The 18,779-nt window shown below is 42.1% G+C and overlaps 3 protein-coding genes across 8 annotated transcripts in view; 1 reads left to right on the top strand and 2 right to left on the bottom strand.

The window, feature by feature from the left end:
- glis1b (GLIS family zinc finger 1b) overlaps positions 1-8,260 on the top strand; it is an 84,205-nt gene extending 75,945 nt beyond the window's left edge. For 3 of the 4 annotated variants that reach the window (XM_086284308.1, XM_086284307.1, XM_086284310.1), the window contains 3 exons: positions 5,507-5,637; positions 6,460-6,615; positions 6,717-8,259. In XM_086284308.1, coding sequence (XP_086140434.1) covers positions 5,507-5,637; positions 6,460-6,615; positions 6,717-6,853 — 424 coding nt within the window. In that variant the 3' untranslated portion in view covers positions 6,854-8,259. Of the gene's footprint in view, positions 1-5,506; positions 5,638-6,459; positions 6,616-6,716 lie in introns of all 4 variants that reach the window. The other variant, XM_086284309.1, reaches the window with a different exon arrangement.
- elovl8b (ELOVL fatty acid elongase 8b) lies at positions 8,051-17,375 on the bottom strand. Its single transcript, XM_086284311.1, has 7 exons — positions 17,049-17,375; positions 14,617-14,804; positions 11,031-11,111; positions 10,849-10,905; positions 9,106-9,220; positions 8,671-8,798; positions 8,051-8,576 (listed from the first exon to the last, which is right to left on the bottom strand). Exons 1-7 carry the CDS (start codon positions 17,104-17,106, stop codon positions 8,409-8,411), a joined length of 795 nt encoding a protein of 264 aa, XP_086140437.1. The 5' UTR covers positions 17,107-17,375; the 3' UTR covers positions 8,051-8,408.
- Positions 17,376-17,666: 291 nt separating this feature from the next.
- The window catches only part of mutyh (mutY DNA glycosylase), a 44,726-nt gene continuing 43,613 nt past the window's right edge, over positions 17,667-18,779 (bottom strand). For all 3 annotated transcript variants that reach the window (XM_086282409.1, XM_086282410.1, XM_086282408.1), the window contains 2 exons: positions 18,219-18,269; positions 17,667-18,138 (listed from right to left, as the gene is read on the bottom strand). In XM_086282409.1, the coding sequence (XP_086138535.1) occupies positions 17,995-18,138; positions 18,219-18,269 (195 nt within the window). In that variant the 3' untranslated portion in view covers positions 17,667-17,994. The remainder of the gene's footprint in view (positions 18,139-18,218; positions 18,270-18,779) is intronic.

Raw genomic sequence — 18,779 nt, 5'->3', positions numbered from 1 at the left:
GTTGCCTTCAATTAACCCGACTACACAAACAGTTAACTGGGAGAAAAGATTCAGATGATTTACAGTAAGAATTCCTCAGAGTAGGAGACTATAGTGATTAAAGGTGGATCTGCTCAGTTTGGGGCAGATATCTTTCTGGGACTAACGGAGGCTGGGGCCTTCGGGGCTGGCTTAGCTTTAGCTTAGCTTTAACCAGGATGCTGTTGTCTGTCTCTCAAACACTGTTTTAGTTTGCTAACCAGAAACAGAAGCGTTCCCACCGATCTGTGCCAAAGAAGCCCCTGTCATCCATCAGAGGGGCTTTATGGTCGGCTGCAAAAAAGTGGGGGGAGACGAGAGGGGAGGCGAAGGGTGTTTTGGGGAGTTTGCAGGGCCTGTGGAGAACAGGGTCTTATTCCCGCTCCCTAGTGGGACAGTTAGCTGCAGGTGAAGGAAGATGAACGAGGAGCAGATCAGCACTGTTCATGAATCTTCATGTTACTTTCCATCCCATCATGCCTCCATGCAGGGAGCCAAGACTTCACGGGTAGCTTATCTTTATTAAGATGAGCTGTAATGTTTCTGGACAATAGCTGCAGGCTAGCGGAGATGACGTCCATGCCCGCATACCTGAGTACAAGCAATTTTATGACTTCAGGGCGGCTTCAAACAGCCCAGGTTTGAATGTCCCTCTGATCTCCTGGTAGCATTTCAAACGGCAGAGTTTAGTCACCTACCTCATTCCTCTGAATCACAAACCATCCAGTCAAGTTAAAAAAGCCTCTGATCTGAAATGAGCAACGATTTCCCATCTCTATAAGTAAACTTTTTCCAGCACAGGTCAAAGTTTACATTATTCATCAGTATGTGAGCATTTTTGAAATCTTCAAATTCCTTCTTTGTAAAAGAAATATCAAAGCCTCAGCTTACTATCCCCTCCTATTCTAGCTTCAGAAATAATAAGGTCAGGGGTCAAATCCCTCTGTCCTTACATTAGGACAGAGGTGGGGTGACCGGGAAAAGCAGAGGAGTGCAGGATGGTCAGTGAAGGTGAATTTCAGGGAGAGATTAATGTGGCATATGAAAGATTCCCCTCATACCTTGAGCTTGAGTGGCTAGCAAGCTAGAGCAATGCCTGAGGCAGCTGGCAGTGATTAGCTTATGATTCACTTTAGCTACACATAGAGGCAGCTTGTAAAAATATGAACAGTGTAACTGTTTCCTGAGTTTGTGCTGACAGCAGCTCCTGGGGGAATGGTGCTCTCTGCAGGAACACATGGCCACGCAGCGGCGCCGTGCCAGCACATGGATTAGCCAGGCTCGCAGCGCTAGCTTCTCCAGGGCTGGAGTCACACAAGGTGTCACACAAGCACCGTCAGGTTTGTGCTGATGGGCTCCAAAGGCAAGGGCAGCAAGGAGAAGGCACCTTAAAGCCTTAAACAGTAATAATCAGCAATCCTGCCACCTCGATTTGAACTTGTATTTCAAGGTTTCAAGGTGAGTTTTTGAGAAAGTTTTTACAATACTAAAAGTGGCTATATAGTATGTAGTCCTTTACATTACAAACATCTACCTGAGTGACGCATCAAAGGATATAAAAGCAGTTCAGTTGTTGTGTTATTAGAGTTTAATTAGTGAGCTAAGATGTAAAAAGAATCACTTTCATAAGCTCAGTATTCTTTCTGTATAAAACCTATATCTGCATTGCCATTTTCTGACAAATAAAACAAACGTGCTTTATTCTCCTCGTAAAATAAAAAGGAATCAAGGTAAGCAAAAGTAAGCATGGTTCCTTTCATGTTCACTCGCTTCAGGGTCTGTTTTTCAACCAGAATTCGTGGGAACTGTTTTTACATTTATGACACAGGTGAACAGACAGGAGCAACAACACGACCTTTCTTACAGAACCGAAGCCAAACTGTATTTTCTGGATCCAGTTTTATGATGAGCACCGTGATAAATGTAGAAGCAGCGGAGCCTGAAGCGATGTACGGCTAAATAAAATGTTAAATAATTCAGCAAGAAAGCCTTCCAAGTTTTTGCACTTTCGCTTGACATCGTTTACCGTCTCCTCTTGATCGGTGCTCTCTGCCAAATGCCCCGCACGAAGCCTCTGCCAGCTACTGAGTGCTGGGTGGGACGCCCCTCGTGCATGGAGCAGTAGGTCATATAGCAGGCTCCAGCCAGGCCAGCAATGAGCAGTCATCTCTGGGCTCAGCTGCCTCCAGCAGCTCTCTGTCATCACAGTCATATAGCGCTTAGCACAAACCATATGCCCCTGCAGCACAGCGCACATAGTAACACAGCAGCAGTTTATGTGTTGGCATTCCTGATATGCAGTAATAAGTAGCTGCTGAATATTTGGGGAGGCGACTGGGCAGCTCCATTTTTTAAAAGCAGGTCTGTTGTCCATCAGTCTGGATTTGGACCAGCTTTCTGTTTCATTAAGTTAATGTCAAGTGTACAACATTAAGTCGTTAAATCGCTCATTTTGAGTTTTGTGTAAACTTTAACATCCAGGCAAGTGTCTGAATAAATACCAGACCTGGTTCTTACTGCTTCTGGATGCATTTATTACCATGATGTGATGAAGGCATACATTAAATCCACTTTTTTCCTCCTGTTTGTTTAAGCTTGGCCTGATGTGGCCTTTACAGTAAAGGAATAATCATTCACTTTTTTGCCAGCGTTACTTTGGATATAAAACTAAAGCTGTCTGAAAACGGGGAAACCATTAGTCTGGAGGTGGAGTCTGCCTTCCAGCACCTCCAAACATCAATAATGAACAAGTCACGTATCGTTTGTTTCACCCTTGGCTTCTTTCATTTGTTTTATATTTTGGTCTGTTTTATTGATTAAAAAAGTGTTGCAGCCATTTAAATTTTGGGATGGTGGTCGATGTGTTTTCCATTTCGAGTCAACGAAAGAACGAATAAGCATGTTTTTCTGTCTGCTCTCGCTCCTCAGTTTGTCCTTAACAATAAACAACCAAACCTAACTTTAGTGGAATAAAGGTCAGTGCGGTAGCCTCAGCACACTGTTGGTTGTGTGTTTTATAGGGCTGCCACAAACGATTATTTTGATAGTCGACTAATCAGATCATCATCCATTGAACGTAAAACGTACAGCTTATTGCACCAGCAGCATCTGGTCTTATATAACTATCATTAGCTTACAGCTTTAAGTGTTTAAGGTATGTGCTAACTAAAAATAAAGACAAGATGATAGTTTATTAAATTGTAATGAAATTTGCAGATTGTTTCAGTGAAGTTTAATAAACTCCTTGCTATCTAAAATATAACAGGACACCGGAGTAAATTCTGGAGCATCTCACACTTCTGATAATCAGCTGTCTGTTTATTCAGCTGTGTAAAAACTATAACTTTAATCTCATCCAAACCGATTTACTCAGGAACAAATAAAATACTAAAAAAAGCCAAACAATAACATTGTTAAGTTATCTAAGTGACTTATATATCATGTTTAACCTGAGTAGCGAAAGACGGCGGTGGGTTTGAAAACGATTTGCCGGGAGTCCGGTGTTCTCACGGCTCTAGTTAGCCTAGCCCCCGGCTAGCTATCGAGCTAGTGGGTAGCAGACGTCTCCGAAAACGTCAGAGCGCTTTTGAAAATATGCGGTGTCTTGATAAACTGAGCCGATATTTGAGGTTTACACAGCTACATTCTCGCCTGAAAATATGTTAAATGTTTATTTTGTGACCCAGAAAGAATAATAAGAGTAATATTAACACTAACTAGCTGCCGCCATTGTTGGAAGCTGAGCTGGGCTGCGCTATGAATTCTGGGACACAGCTTCTTCTTCGGGGTTTAACGGCAGCTGGCATCCTTGTACATGTAGTGCTGCCATCTTCTGTTTCAGTCCGTTATTACACTCTTAAATCCTGCTACTTATTCCTGCGTCTTTTGGGATCTTACAAAGCTTCAAACTACGCGTCGACTATTAAATCAGATTAGTCGACTATCAAAATCGTCAACGTAATCATGACTAGTCGCCTAATCGTGGCAGCCCTAGTGTTTTATGAGGAGACTAAATCGCCATTGTGTTGGAGGCATCTGAAAGTCAGCATGCGGACGCAGAGTGTCCACGCCAGCTCATACGATGCTGAAGGTCATTAAGGGTAACTTGCAGTAATCTCCCAGCATATATTTAGCAAAGTTATATTTGTTATTTTTAGACTTTTAAGACTAGGACCACCAAACCAGCAACTTCCTTTTTACCACGTTTCTTTCATTACTTGTCATTATGCAGCATCAACATCAGGACTAAATCTGAGGGAATGGAAACAAATTCAAACTATTAGTAATGAAGTCAGACTGCAGTGTGATTTAGTTATAAGTTACTTTTCTAGACAAACTAAGCTTGAAACTCAAATTCCATTGAAATACTTCAATCATCTTTGAGATCAGGAGATTGACAGACGGTGTGGCATCAGTAGTAATATGGACTGTATATGTTTTACTGGATGTAGAGAGAGCTTAGGGTGGATGCAAAGCTGCCTCCCTCCCCTCACCTGTGATCATGAGCTCTGACCAAAATAATGAAATTACTGATATAAATGGCAGAAATGGGCTCTCCCTTAGAGATAGGGCGAGACCAGTGGAGGCCCACTTGGGAGCACCTTGTTGGCTCCATGGAAGAGCTGGGGGCTCTGGATGTCCCTGCTTAAACTGCTACCCCCACTACCTGTCATCTTGTCAACAGAAGATGGATGGATGGGTCATAGTCATCATGACAGCAGGAAACTTCACGTTAGAAAGTAAGATGTGGTGATGAAGCACATTGCAGTTTTCTGATGTCATACTATAGATTTTGCAAAGTCAATTAGTTCAACTGGCACCGAACAGCGAAAACATTTCATAATTTTGCTTTGATTTCAAGATTTGATGTCATATTTGTGGCTTTTCCAGCACAGAGTGCACCTCTTAAATGCAGAGATTGAAGAAAAACCAACTCCGTTTAGCCAGGACTGGCACCGTGTGAAGCTTGGAGATTTGCTGCTGCTGTATCGAATAACAAATGGGTCCAATAGCACAGAGGCATCTTTACCTAAAATATCATTATCTGCACAGGCTGGAGTCCACAAAGTCTCAAACACGTTAACTTAATATTTCTTCACTTAAATGTCATGAAGGTAAACAGGGGTTGCATTTTTTTTCTTCCCCGGCCACAAAGCCAAGGGTTACTGCACTGGTGTGTGTTCGCTTCAACGCACACTCTGCTGTTTGTTGACTTAAGATCATAATATGCGGTAGGAGGAAGATTACGTGTGGGGAGCCCAAGTTTCCACATGCCTGGACTGTTTCTTCTTCTATGTGTGTGCAGGATCACTGACTGCTCCGCTGGGTTTGTTGGATCATGTGGTTAGCAGGCCGGCATGCAGCTCCGGCTTTGATTGGGACGTCACAGTGCATGAAGCATTTTATTGAGAAACTACTGAGGCTGTCAAGAAAGGAATGACTTTAAATTGAGAGCTTTTTATTCCTAGTTTCTCCGTGTCTGCTTCAGGGTGTCGGGTTCCCTCCTGTCTCCTGGGATGAAGACAGCGGGGACATCGCCTCCTCCACTGGAGAAACAGCATGTCCACCCTCACCACAAGCTTTACCCTCACTATCACCAGCATCAGCCTGCCAGCGACGGTAAGGCTAACCCCGACACTCAATGCAGAATGCAGCTTAACTTCTTTCAGGAAATCTGTTTTGGCTTGAATTTGAATCACTTCCTGCATGTTTCAATTTAATATCCTAAAATGGTTCCTGTGGCAGGTGATTCAGTAACTCTATGATTTCCTACGATAGGAACAGATCACCTGAAGATAATTACAATCTGAACCCAACTCAGCTCCTCTTCCAAAAGCTGCAGCACTCGCTGCCACATAAAAGAGAGAGGAAGTTGTCTCTTAGCGCGCCGATACAGCCCCGCAGCTCTGTCGGACCGTTTTTAGGACCCCGAGAGATTCGAGTCGTAGAGACAGAGTGGGGAAAACCACATGCCGGAAGCCTTTTCCTCGTGCTGAATTAGGCAACAAAATGCTGGCTCGTGTATTCGGCCGTCTCTCAGCGTCCTAACATGGCAGGTTCAGCTGTCACTCCCGAGCATTTTTCCTAATGCCTTAAACACTGTTTTCACTGTAAAGATCTACACATGGACGTCTCTCAAACCACGCTGTGGTCAGCCAGTTGCGTAAATGCGCTCCAGGAAGGGCTGCTTTCCCATTATCATGACTCCTGCGGTTGATCTGGATCACAAACTCAGACGATGGGGACAAATGCTACATACCGTGTAGCCTGGCAGTGTTAGCACAAACACAAATATAGCATTGTCATAACTTAACCATATTACGTTTCAGCCGGATGGACCGGGCGCTTAGTGACAGTGGAAACAGTCCCTCTGTAATGGCAACTGATGAAGTCCAGCTTCTATTTTTCTCTCTCCCTCTATGATTCTCCAACATTTCTTAGAATACCAAGGCAGCTTCCAGAGCTGCTTCCATTTCGGAGACTCCTACAGGATGGAGCAGACAGTCGGTGGCGTCCACGTCCCGGGAGATTCTCACACCTACACTTCACATCAGCCCAATGGCTTCCACATGTCGACGAGCAACACCGGCTCTGCGGGTGAGGATGATTGTCCTCTTAGCCTGTGTACAGGCTGAGCTGCAAGTATCACCATTTAATCAGCATATTAAACAAACTGTTCTTCCCTGCATCTGTTCCAGGCTTCAGCTTGACCCAGGAGCTGCAGGGAGGCGGGGGTTGCCAGTTCTTATCCAGCCCAGAGGATAGCATTTTCTTCCAGGTGGGCAGCTTTGACCGTAGCTTGAGCCACATGTCCTCCATCTACACAGAGACATAAAGGAACACCGGAGCAAGACAGGCTTCACCACACTACTCCGCGGTCCTTCCTCATGCATCCTCACACGCTTAGATCTTTTTTTTCTTCAGTTCTGGTTTCATTTTTCCAAAAACAGAACAAAGATCACATTGTAAGTGGGTTATTCTGACTTAAGTGCAAGATAGAAACCAATAAAGTGGAAAAAATAAGGCTAAATATAATGTAAATGCAACTGTGACACTGAATGGAAATGGCTTCAGTGGCAAAAACAATGGTAGTGTTTCCCAACCTTTTTTTCCCCTCATGACTCCTTAAAACATTAAACTGTCTTCTTATGATTGCGCCTACTCAGCTGCATCTGCTTTGATCAGTTCAAGCAAACAAATACTGACTTCTTTTGTACAACATGAATAACTTCAAAGGCCAATGTACAAGTAATAACACTAAAATAAGCACGAGACTACAAAAAGGTTTGAAAAAAGGACACCAGTGTTTGAATAGTCTGATAATGGGGCACCCCATCATGAAAACAGTCAGATATTTCTATTTCTATTATGGAAACTTCCTGCAGTCTTTAAATTCGTTCTAATTCATGCTAATGCTAATTGGCATTCAGACTGAAAAACAAAAATCCTGTTGGGATAAAGGTCCAAGTTACCAGGCTGCAAACTGCTGGGCACGATCGGCAAATAAATGATGTTGTTGATGGTGCAGGTTTTAGTCTGTAATGCGCCTCGAGGCAACAGCTGTTGGCGCTATATAAATAAAACTGAATTGAATTAAATGTTATTAAATGACATTGACATTAAAACCTGCACACAGACAGTACAATCAGCTCGAGCTTCTACATACAACATCTCATTTTAACACCACAAACCTCTCCTCTCCTCCTCTTTGTTTTTTTTCTCGGTAATCTACACGTCTGCTCCACACTGACGTGTAGAGGAGAATATAACGTTTTGCAGTGAAGTTTTATCAGTGGGGAAAAAAAGTTTGCATTTCTCTTGTTAAGTAGTTTTTTGTTTTTTTTGGCTTTTGGATTTATCTCGGGAGGAGGGTTTGGGCAGAGAAACCATCCTACTTTATTATAATTATTATTATATGTATAAAATGTACAGTTTGTTTACAGCAATCATTTGAATGTTTGTCATTCCTCAGTTTAAGAAATAAATAACTGAATCATCACGCAGTGTCTCTTTTTTAAAAAACAATATAAATGACAGATTCTTCAGGTGCTCACATTTGTTCTGTGTTTATTATATTGTTTGTTTTTATAAAGACAACTACGTAACAAATGCAACACACCAATGCATTTATAGCCCGAAATATTGTGCAATGTCAGTCCCCAGAGCTAGTTGTGTGTTGAGCACCCTGAGAAAAACTTCCACACTGTGGACTTGTTGCGCCCTCCAGTGGTCGCTGCGAAGTACTGCAGATTTATTTTTTCAAAAAATAAACCTTTAATGTACATCATGTATAATGCCTATATATATATATATATATATATATATATTAGTGTCTGTATTTTTTTTTTAAACCGTTGTGTTTCAGCTGTGTGTTGCCTCATCACGGCGTCTCATTTCTGCTTCTTCGTCTTCCTGAGGTAGCTCTGATAATAAAAGTTACTGAAGAGGATGATGAGGGTGATGCAGTAACCAACCACCACAGCATTCATGGCATCAGGGTAGTTGCAATCTGCGAACAGGTTGTACGCTGTGTGCACAACGATCAGGACAAACTGCACCTGGAGAGGCGACACAGTTCAGATCGGTTTAATGATTCGAACATGCTGGTGCGCACATTTTTGAATATCTCACTACAGAGCTGGAGACGCTCACCAGCTGCAGAGATGTCAGGTACCGTTTCCACCACAGGTATTTCTGCATGTGAGGGCCGAGTGCAGCCAGGCCATAGTAAGAGTACATTATAACGTGGACAAAGGTGTTGATCAGGCCGACGAAGAACGCTGCAGGAAACAACAGAAAAAGGTTTTCCACACAGAAAAGCTGGTTTAAATATATATTTGAAAAAGGATTATGGAGATGGAGCTGTTAGGCAAGCGGGAACGAGGAAGACCACTAAGAGGACTAGTGTGACAGAGAAGGATGCCAGAGATCGGGGAGGTGGAGGTAGATGAGCCACTGTGGCGACCCCTAAAGGGAGAAGCTAGTTAAAGCAGTGGAGCTAATTTTACTCTTAGTGGACTTTATGGTTGTTTGGGGGAATGAGGTCACAAATCTGAGGACAAAATATTTCAGTATGAGAATACTCACACTGTCCACCTGCCACATACTTTACTCCCGACCACCAGTTGAAGATCATCGTACTGTGATGGTAAACATGAAGGAACGTCAGCTGATTGTTCTTCTTCCGCAGGATGATCAGGAGCTGTACACAGAGAAATGAGCAAAGAGCTACAGCTAGCAGCTAGCAATGTATATGCAATGCAGTCACCAGTCACCTTTCTCACTCACTATGTATTAACAGACCTCTCTGCATTGAATCATATCTGTTATTAACCTCTGTCTCTCTTCCACAGCATGTCTTTATCCTGTCTTCCTTCTCTCACCCCAACCGGTCACAGCAGATGGCCCCGCCCCTCCCTAAGCCTGGTTCTGCCGGAGGTTTCTTCCTGTTAAAAGGGAGTTTTTCCTTCCCACTGTCGCCAAAGTGCTGCTCATAGGGGGTCATATGATTGTTGGGTTTTTCTCTGTATCTATGAAGCACCTTGAGGCGACTTTTGTTGTGATTTGGCGCTATATAAATAAAATTGAATTGAATTGAAGTTTATGCAGTCGCCTAACGTGAATGATCCCCATCTGTAGCTACATCATATGTGAGGAAAGAAAAGATATGACATATCAAACATGAGGTGCTAGTTGCTATGGTGATCTATTCCTTGAATAAAGCACCAGACAAAAGTATTTTTTCTTCTTCGCAGCTTTAGCAGACACAGACACCACAGCATAAGGAAGGAGAAAAGTGCCTGTACTAAGGGCTAGAAGGAAAGGAACTGAACAGGAAGCATAAATACTGAAACATACTGAGAGGTGACAGATGGGTAAAATCAAAAGGAGTAATTTTCAGGGATGAAGAATAAAGAAAATAAGAGCAAATGAGAGAAAGTTAAATCATAGAGTCAGGGCAGCAGTGAGTATTGAAAGAAACCGCAAAGCCGGTTGGTCCAGATAGAATGGACACGTGGAAGAGGAGCTGCGAGGTTTACTTGGAAAGTGAGACATTGTATGATTACTGGAAAAAAGAGAAGGAAATTCCTAAGACTACGACTGTGCCTTTGGGGTATTAGGTGCATACAAGACTGTCGCAAAAGAAGAGCTGTACTGCATGAGGACACTGAGAGCACAATGTTAATCGTTTTAAGCTTTGGAACATCCTCACCTTTCTCTGCCAGAAACAAAAACTTACAGTCAGCACCAGTAGCAACGTGGAATGATATATTCCTGGAGCTTATGTTAAGATCAATCCATCGCATATGCAAAAAATTTCTCTATGCTCCCACTTGCTAGTCTTTAAAAAAATGGTGACAGTGTGGACTTGAACCCCACGCTCTGCTTTAGCCTTACAGCAACGATTGTCTGCTCGACTGCATCCCCACCTGCTGTTCTATTCTTTGAAAATGTCTACGGGCCAACAAACATTTACAACATTTTTTAATCTCGTTGTTTTTGAACAGCACCTAATGTGGCGGACCCTCCAAAGAGGGTCTCAGCATTGATCCTGAGAGTGACAGATGGGTTTAAGATGAAGGTTCAGTTACACTCTGAGCTTTTCCCGCTTCCAGTGGCAATGGACAGGCTGATAGAGCAGAAAAGGTGATGGAGGATGAAGAAAAGGTGAAGAGGTGGAGAAGAGCAGGGTGGAGTGGATGGAAAACAATCAGGAGATACAAGCAACATTTAAAGGGAAGGTTTAGAAGTTGGTACGGAGGCGATGCTGCTGTGACACAGGATCAGGAAAGAGTGCATCAGCTTAGGTTGGGCTGTGTAGATACATACCGTGTCACTGAGCTCTATGACCTTAGAGAAGAAAAACCACCAGCACACTCTGGCCATCTGGGGAAAAAGTGTAACTTCTGTATAAACTGTTTGTCAGGTATGTATGATATGCATCAAACTTCTCAACAGACACACACACAACAAACAAACCACAAAATATACTCAATGCATAACTTTCTTACCCTCATTGCCAGCGGACTGGTGCTGTAATCTACAGGCTGACACAGCAAGCTGTAGTTAAGGAGCCAGGATGTAACAAGGAACTGAAAATAATCAGGCAGTTATTCATCTTCACATATCTCATGAAACGAGACTTTCTAAAACACAGTTATTAATAAATTAAATACTGTACAGAAGTATTTTAACATGTGTGCTTTGGGTCATGCAGTCAGGTTTATCAAAGTATTTGGAAAGTTTGCATCTGTTCACCACCACAATGGATTTTCAAGGATTAGAAAATTGAGGTTATTGACACTAAGATTTCCAGCTGTAGTTAAAGAGGTTAATGAGGATATTGCAGTAGCACTTCAAGAAGAACAAATAGATTTTTTTTAAACATGTTCCTCTGTTTTTTAAGTAGTCCGATAGCCGACGACGTTTGGCTCACATCCTCATTTTTTATGACCAATATGAAAATGACAATACCCGAATAACAAGAACTAATTCATGTTGAGGAATTTATGAATTTGGGAGTGCTACTAGACTCGAAATTATCCTTTAAAAACACGTTTAAAAAGTAGTGAAAACTGTAAATGTTAATATACAGAACTGTAGACATATCCGCACATCATTAACAGACAGCAGCGACTACATTCCTGCTCTCTGTGATACTGGCTCATATCGAATACTGTATTACTGTATTGATGTGTTTCCGTTATTGTTATCTATATTCTCCTCTGTGTCCACTAGGGCTGCCACGATTAGTCGACTAGTCACGATTATGTCGACTATTAAAATCGTCGACGACTAATTTAATAGTCGACGCATCGTTTGAAGCTTTGTAAGATCACAAAAGACGCAGGAATGAGTAGTAGGATTTAAGAGTGTAATAACGGACTGAAACAGAAGATGGCAGCACTGCATGTACAAGGATGCCAGCTGCCATTAAACCCCGAAGAAGAAGAAGCTGTGTCCCAGAATTCATAGCGCAGCCCAGCGCAGTTTCCAACAATGGCGGCAGCTAGTTAGTTTTAACTTTACTCTTATTATTCTTTCTGGGTCACAAAATAAACCTTTAACATATTTTCAGGCGAGAATGTAGCTGTGTAAACCTCAAATATCTGCTCAGTTTATCAGGACACCACATATTTTCAAAAGCGCTCCGACGTTTTCGGAGACGTCTGTTACCCACTAGCTCGTTAGCTAGGCGGGGGCAAGGCTAACTAGAGCCGTGAGAACACCGGACTCCCGGCAAATCGTTTTCAAACCCACCGCCGTCTTTCGCTAGTCAGGTTAAACATATATATAAGTCACTTAGATAACTTAAAAATGTTATTGTTTGGCTTTCTTTAGTATTTTATTTGTTCCTGAGTAAATCGGTTTGGCTGAGATTAAAGTTATAGTTTTTGCACAGCTAAAACTGTCAAGCAGACAGCTGATTATCAGAAGCTGGAGAATATACTCCGGTGTCCTGTTATATTTTAGAAAGCAAGGAGTTTATTAAACTTCACCGAAACAATCTGCAAATTTCATTAAAAATTAATAAACTACCATCTTGTCTTTATTTTTAGTTAGCACAAACACTTCAAGCTGTAAGCTAATGATAGTTATATAAGACCAGATGCTGCTGGTGCAATAAGCTGTACCTCCAATGGATGATGATCTGATTAGTCGACTAATCGCAAAAATAATCGGTGACTAGTCGACTATCAAAATAATCGTTTGTGGCAGCCCTAGTGTCCACTCTTCTTGTCATTGTTTGTTCTAATATGATGTGATCACTGTTTTTAAGGTAAAACCCAACAATCAAGTGACACCCGCTGAGTAAGCACAGAACAAAAAACAAAAAAACCTAAAAAAAACTCCCTTTAACAGGAAGAAGCCTAAAGCAGGCTCAGGGTGGGGCAGCGCATGTGGAGACAGTACAAACACAGACCAAGGAAGAGAGGACAAAAACTGAATGACACGCTGCAGTCGTGTAAAGACACGTGGGCAGAGAAAAGAGGGGAGTGGTGAAGAAGCGCTCAGTGCATCACATGAAGTACTGCAGCCGTCTGAGACAACAGCAGCGTGAGTGAGGATCGTTCAGGGTCACCTGATCTAACCCCAACTACAAGCTTCATCAAAAAGTAACGTTTTGAGTCTAATCTTAAAATTACAGCGTCTTTCTCGTGAACCATGCGTTTATTACTTCCAGGCTGGACGACTGCAATTCATTATTATCAGGATGTCCTAAAAACTCCCTGAAAAGCCTTCAGCTGATCCAAAATGCTGCAGCAAGAGTCCTGACAGGGACTAGAAAGAGAGCAGATTTCTCCTGTTTTGGCTTCCTGTTAAATCCAGAATTGAATTCAAAATCCTGCTCCTCACATACAAGGTCTTAAATAATCAGGCCCCATCTTATCTTAATGACCTTGTAGTACCATATCACCCTATTAGAGCACTTCGCTCTCGCTCTGCAGGCCTACTTGTTGTTCCTAGAGTATTTAAAAGTAGAATGGGAGGCAGAGCCTTCAGTTTTCAGGCCCCTCTTCTGTGGAACCAGCTTCCAGTTTGGATTCAGGAGACAGACACTATCTCTACTTTTAAGATTAGGCTTCAAACTTTCCTTTTTGCTAAAGCATATAGTTAGGGCTGGACCAGGTGACCCTGAATCCTCACTTAGTTATGCTGCAATAGACGTAGGCTGCCGGGGATTCCCATGATGCATTGAGTTTTTCCTTTCCAGTCACCTTTCTCACTCACTATGTGTTAACAGACCTCTCTGCACTGAATCATATCTGTTATTAACCTCTGTCTCTCTTCCACAGCATGTCTTTACCCTGTCTTCCTTCTCTCACCCCAACCGGTCACAGCAGATGGCCCCGCCCCTCCCTGAGCCTGGTTCTGCCGGAGGTTTCTTCCTGTTAAAAGGGAGTTTTTCCTTCCCAGTGTCGCCAAAGTGCTTGTTCATAGGGGGTCATATGATTGTTGGGTTTTTCTCTGTATCTATGAAGCGCCTTGAGGCGACTTTTGTTGTGATTTGGCGCTATATAAATAAAATTGAATTGAATTGAATTGAATTAAATTGAACCCAACAATAGTAAAGACAGATGAGGCTTTGCTACAAACATCTAGACGGACTAGTTCTGGAACAAGATTCGTTGGACAGACAAAACTAAGACGAACGTTTAGCAGAAAGAGAGGAAGAAAAGAAGGATTCAAGATCCAAAACACACCACATTATCAGCCAAACATGTTGGAGGGGATGTTGTGACAAAAACATGTACGACCGCGAGTTAAACTGGTTCACTGGTGTTTATTGATGATGTTACTGCTGATAAAAAGAGCATGTAGTAGTCTGATGCCTATAGCGCTATAATCTCTTCCTGACCTGAACCCAACCTGCAAAGCACAGATTGGACACGGGTCTCAGTACCCTTTGAACTGAATCTATAAATCTTCTCTTCAATCACAGCTGAACTCTATATTTGAATTCATTAGGTTGGTGCACAGATGCAAGTACAGAGACATTGTGCCACTGTTCAAACACATCATTGCTTTGCTCATAAGCTGGTTGGTTAATTAGTTTCCCTGTTATAACAGAACAAAGAAGCAGCTTAAACACACCTCATGGCACATATACACAGACAGGCCAACCATGGCGAAGTTGTAAACAATGAGGACCACTTTGAGCTCAAAGGGTTCCCTGTGCTTCATCAGACGAGGGCCGGCCCAGATTACAAACAGATAAAGCAGGAAGATGAGCGTCACCGGGACTGGGGAGTAGACCAACAGCCAGGGGTCCGTTCTCTTGTCTGGACAGCAGGAATTGCAGGTTAGGTTTAATTTAAAAATGAACAAATGTGTTAAAGGAAAGATCCAAAGTAAAATAATGATTGGAGCTGCTGTGATCTCACGAATTTCTCACCAATGATTCCTGAGATGTGGTTTTTGTCTCAAGGCTGCTCAGGAAATGCAAAAAAGTGAACCTTGCTGCAACTTAGTTAATATGCACTCCCCGGCCACTTGATTAGGTACAGTGCTGGGCCACCTTTTGCCTCAATTCTTCATAACACAGATTTCAACAAGGTGCTGCAAACCTTCTTCAGAGATTTTGGTCCATGTTGACATGACAGCATCACACAGCCGCTTGCATTCTCCCAACCCACCACAAAGGATCTCTCGTGACATCTGGTGACTGTGAAGGCCCTTTGAGCACAGCGACCTGTTTAAACAATGATCACTTGGTACTAAGGGACCATGAAAATACCCCCACCAGAGATGGGCATGTAATCTGATTACTTTTTAAAGTAACGGGTAAAGTAAGGGATTACTATTGCAAAAACGGTAATTAGATTACCCTTACTTTCCCGTAGGAACGCTGCGTTACTGCGTTACTAAAACCGTGATTTCTTTGCAAGAACGTCTCATGACAGTGACGTGAGTGTGACGTTGGTGACAACAGCTGTGTGCAGATCAACAATGGATCATATATCGAGTGCAGAGAGAGTATGAGCGTGCAGCGTTTAAAGCGTGGAAGTACTGACCTTACTTTGAGTTTGATTCCATAAAAAGGGACAAAAACATTAGTGTCCGCTGTGCGTGGGAAGAAAACTTCTTTTTACAGCGAAAAAACCCCTAAACTTCCAACAAGCACCGAGTAGCTACGACGTAATGGGAAACTCACAGAGAAACTCACGGATTCTTCCACTGACCGCGGCACACCTGCACCAGGGTAAACCTCCGCCTACCGCAGTCCTGCTTTACAGGTGAAAATAGAGCAACAGGACCGCTGAGTCTTTGACTTTATTTATTTTCTGCTGTGTTTTACTTGCATCTATTTGAAAGACTGAGTGTAAACACAAAAAATATTTTATTTTATGAGCTGGAATGTGCAGAAAATAGGTTTCAATGTTAAACTAATTTCTTCCAGTCAGAGAATGTTGCAGATAATTAAATTTTTGCTTGATGCATAAAGTTAAAAGATTAAAACTAATAAAACAAGTTTTAAAAAGAGACTTTTCCATCTGATTCCATTTTGTATGATGGATTATGCAGAAAAAGTAGAATTGGGCTGAAAGATCTATCGCTTTATCACCTACTCAGTTACTTTTTAAAAACACGATTTACAACCTAAGTAATTAATTACTTTTGAAAATAAGTAATCAGTAAAGGAACAGGATTACTTTTTTGGGGGAGTAATCAGTAATTAGTTACTAATTACTTTTTTCAAGTAACTTGACCAACACTGACCCCCACACACCATTACACCACCTTCAACAGTATGAACTGTTGATACAAGGACGGATGCATCCATGGTATTCATGCATGTTTCAGATTCATCAGTACAGGCAGCATTTTTCCAGTCTTCTGTTGTTTAGCGTGCAAACTGTAACTTCAGTTTCCCGTTCTTAGCTGACAGGCGTGGCGCCCATCTGCTCCAAGGAATTTTTATTTTTTGTTTTTGAGTTACAGTTGCCTTCCTATCCTCTGACCTTTGACACCAACAAGGCATTTTTCAGCCAGAGACCTGCTGCTCACTGGATACTTTCTTCTTTTTTTTGGTCCATTCTCTATCAAATGTAAATACAGTTGTGTGGCAAATATAACAATGTCATGTGCCATGTGATTGGCTGATTAAATATTTCTCTAACAAATAAGGTTGAACAGGAGCACCAGTGAGTGTACATGTACATGTGCTGTTTTCAAGCATTTATGAACAAGCAGCTAAGCAACTAGTTTTCTCCATAAACATTCTTGGTGAGTGAGCTTGGATGCCTGCTGCTCCTCTATGCCTATTACAAAGATAATTGTAACAAGACAATAACAAGATAAAAAGTGTCACGCTCATTCAGACAGTCATGTGGCAAAAACCACAGAGCAGTCACTGTGAAGCCGAGCTCTGGAGCACATCTGCATCTTCCCACTCATTCAACAGACTAAGACAAGGTTTCCTTTTACACTGAAAATCTGCCCAACAACCACACGAGACACAGGGATGCAAAAAGAAAAAGCAATAAAAGCGTAACACACATGTGGGAAAATAATCAACATCATACCTCCATTGTCGACTATCCTCTGGTGTACAGACAGGACAGTTTGCCGTGCGGAATCCATCTGAGAGCTTTCAAGGACTTTAAACAAAAAGAAGAAGAATAAAACCCCTCAAACGTCCTGCAGTTCAAGACAGCAATTTGCCCGCTGATGCTCAGACGCAGTAAACTTCAGTGACAGCGTGGGGGAACCTTTGGACTGGGCTTAAAGTTCAGTAAATGTGAGCCAAGTGCAGCTGCAGCCCTGCGATAAAATGAAGACAGACTGGAGCAACCAGCCGTGCCAGAAACAGCCGCGCTAACGCAGGATCGGCTGCAGCTCAGGCAAACAAACCAAACACTGCACGGTGACACAAAGCGTCTTTCGCTCCAGTTTTTCCATGTGTAGAAACCGTGATTTCGATCACTTCCTGTTTCATTCGGCCCACTAAGGGGCGCTGTTTCCCTACAAGGTTTGGCTGATAAAGACTTTACCTCCTTACTTATGCAGACAGTCAGACGAGGTCATTTCAATACAAATGAATCCTTCAGAATGTAAAATGGTCATTATTGTAAAAAGATACTTCAATCTTTATCTTGATTTGGCCTTACAGATGTTGGACATTCAACTCACACGTCACCAGCTCAAGTGAAGACTAGAGCTTATCTTTTATTTACACTTCTTTCCCATGTTACAACTTTATTGTGGCAACAAACATGACAATTATGAAACATACTAAGTGTAAAACACGTCGTCGGCTCACATGAAATTACTTAAAATCCTGCAGTTGGTTTACAATGAGACAGAAATCAGTCGTTAAAAAATAATAACATAAAATAAAAATCAAAAAAAAAAAAATCACACAATACAATTTTAATCAAAAATGGATTGCTATATTAATAGCTTAAAGTGGAAACCGCAGTGATGGCGATATTTAGGTACATGCATGTGGAAAGGCACTTTTCAGGGACACTAACAACATTCCTCTTTCACAGTCTTGAAGAAGGAACTGAGGGAGAGCTGTCTGCCGCTGCTCGCTGCACTGAGTTTGTTCTTTTTAGAGCTCTGCGGCTTCTTGTTATCCATTATTCCCGAGTCCTTTTGCCTTTTTCCATCCTAAGACCAGCAGAGACAAACAGTTACGGTAGGATTACATAATAAATTATCTGAGCAGTTTTACAAATGTCGAGGCTCACCTTTGTGTTTTTTTCCTTCAGACTGTCCACAGAATCATAAAGCTTCACAATCTGCAGGAGATTTAATGTTGATGTTTCACACAGACCACACAAGCACAATTAGATGCTTTTTTAAATACGTTACAGAAACGTGAGACAATCTTGACGACATTTTACACATGTATGTGTATTTTCTGTGACATTACTGGGGGACTATTTGTTTATGGCTTTACATTCAGTTTTATTCGATCAGCCTTTGACCCAAAACATTTGTGTGTAGTAGCAGAACAAAGCAGGAAACGTTCTTTATCTGACTCCACCAGTAAAAAAACCTGATTTAAACTTGTCTGACTTCCCCTTTGAACATCTGCACTGAACCATGGAGCTCGAAACTGCAGTAAGAACGCCGCATGTGTCAAACTGACTTTCATGTTGAGGCTTTTCACAGAGATGAGCCAATAAAAGCTTTTTAATGAAGAGTGCATTTTTGTGGATAATCACAGGATGTGCTTTGTGAATTAATCCCCGAGTGTCAGACTGTCAGAGCAGAGAGGAGGAACCCCTGAACTGTGGCTCGTGTCA

This window comes from Aulonocara sp. 'chitande type north' Nkhata Bay, linkage group LG23 (assembly GCF_057382095.1).
Source record: "Aulonocara sp. 'chitande type north' Nkhata Bay isolate Kocher_YH1m ecotype deep benthic linkage group LG23, A_spYH_male_GT1.1, whole genome shotgun sequence".
Lineage (NCBI taxonomy): Eukaryota > Metazoa > Chordata > Actinopteri > Cichliformes > Cichlidae > Aulonocara > Aulonocara sp. 'chitande type north' Nkhata Bay.
Note: the sequence above shows the minus strand (reverse complement) of the source record. Positions and strands in the feature narration are given on the sequence as shown.

What these genes read in the sequence shown, in the direction of transcription:
- elovl8b (XM_086284311.1), bottom strand. Translation starts at nt 17,106, where the DNA reads ATGGATTCCGCACGGCAAACTGTCCTGTCTGTACACCAGAGGATAGTC. An exon ending in CCAGTCCGCTGGCAATGAGG is followed by an intron (nt 10,906 to 11,030) that starts GTAAGAAAGTTA and finishes CTTTTTCCCCAG; the next exon opens with ATGGCCAGAGTGTGCTGGTG. An exon ending in ACCTGACATCTCTGCAGCTG is followed by an intron (nt 8,577 to 8,670) that starts GTGAGCGTCTCC and finishes TCGCCTCTCCAG; the next exon opens with GTGCAGTTTGTCCTGATCGT.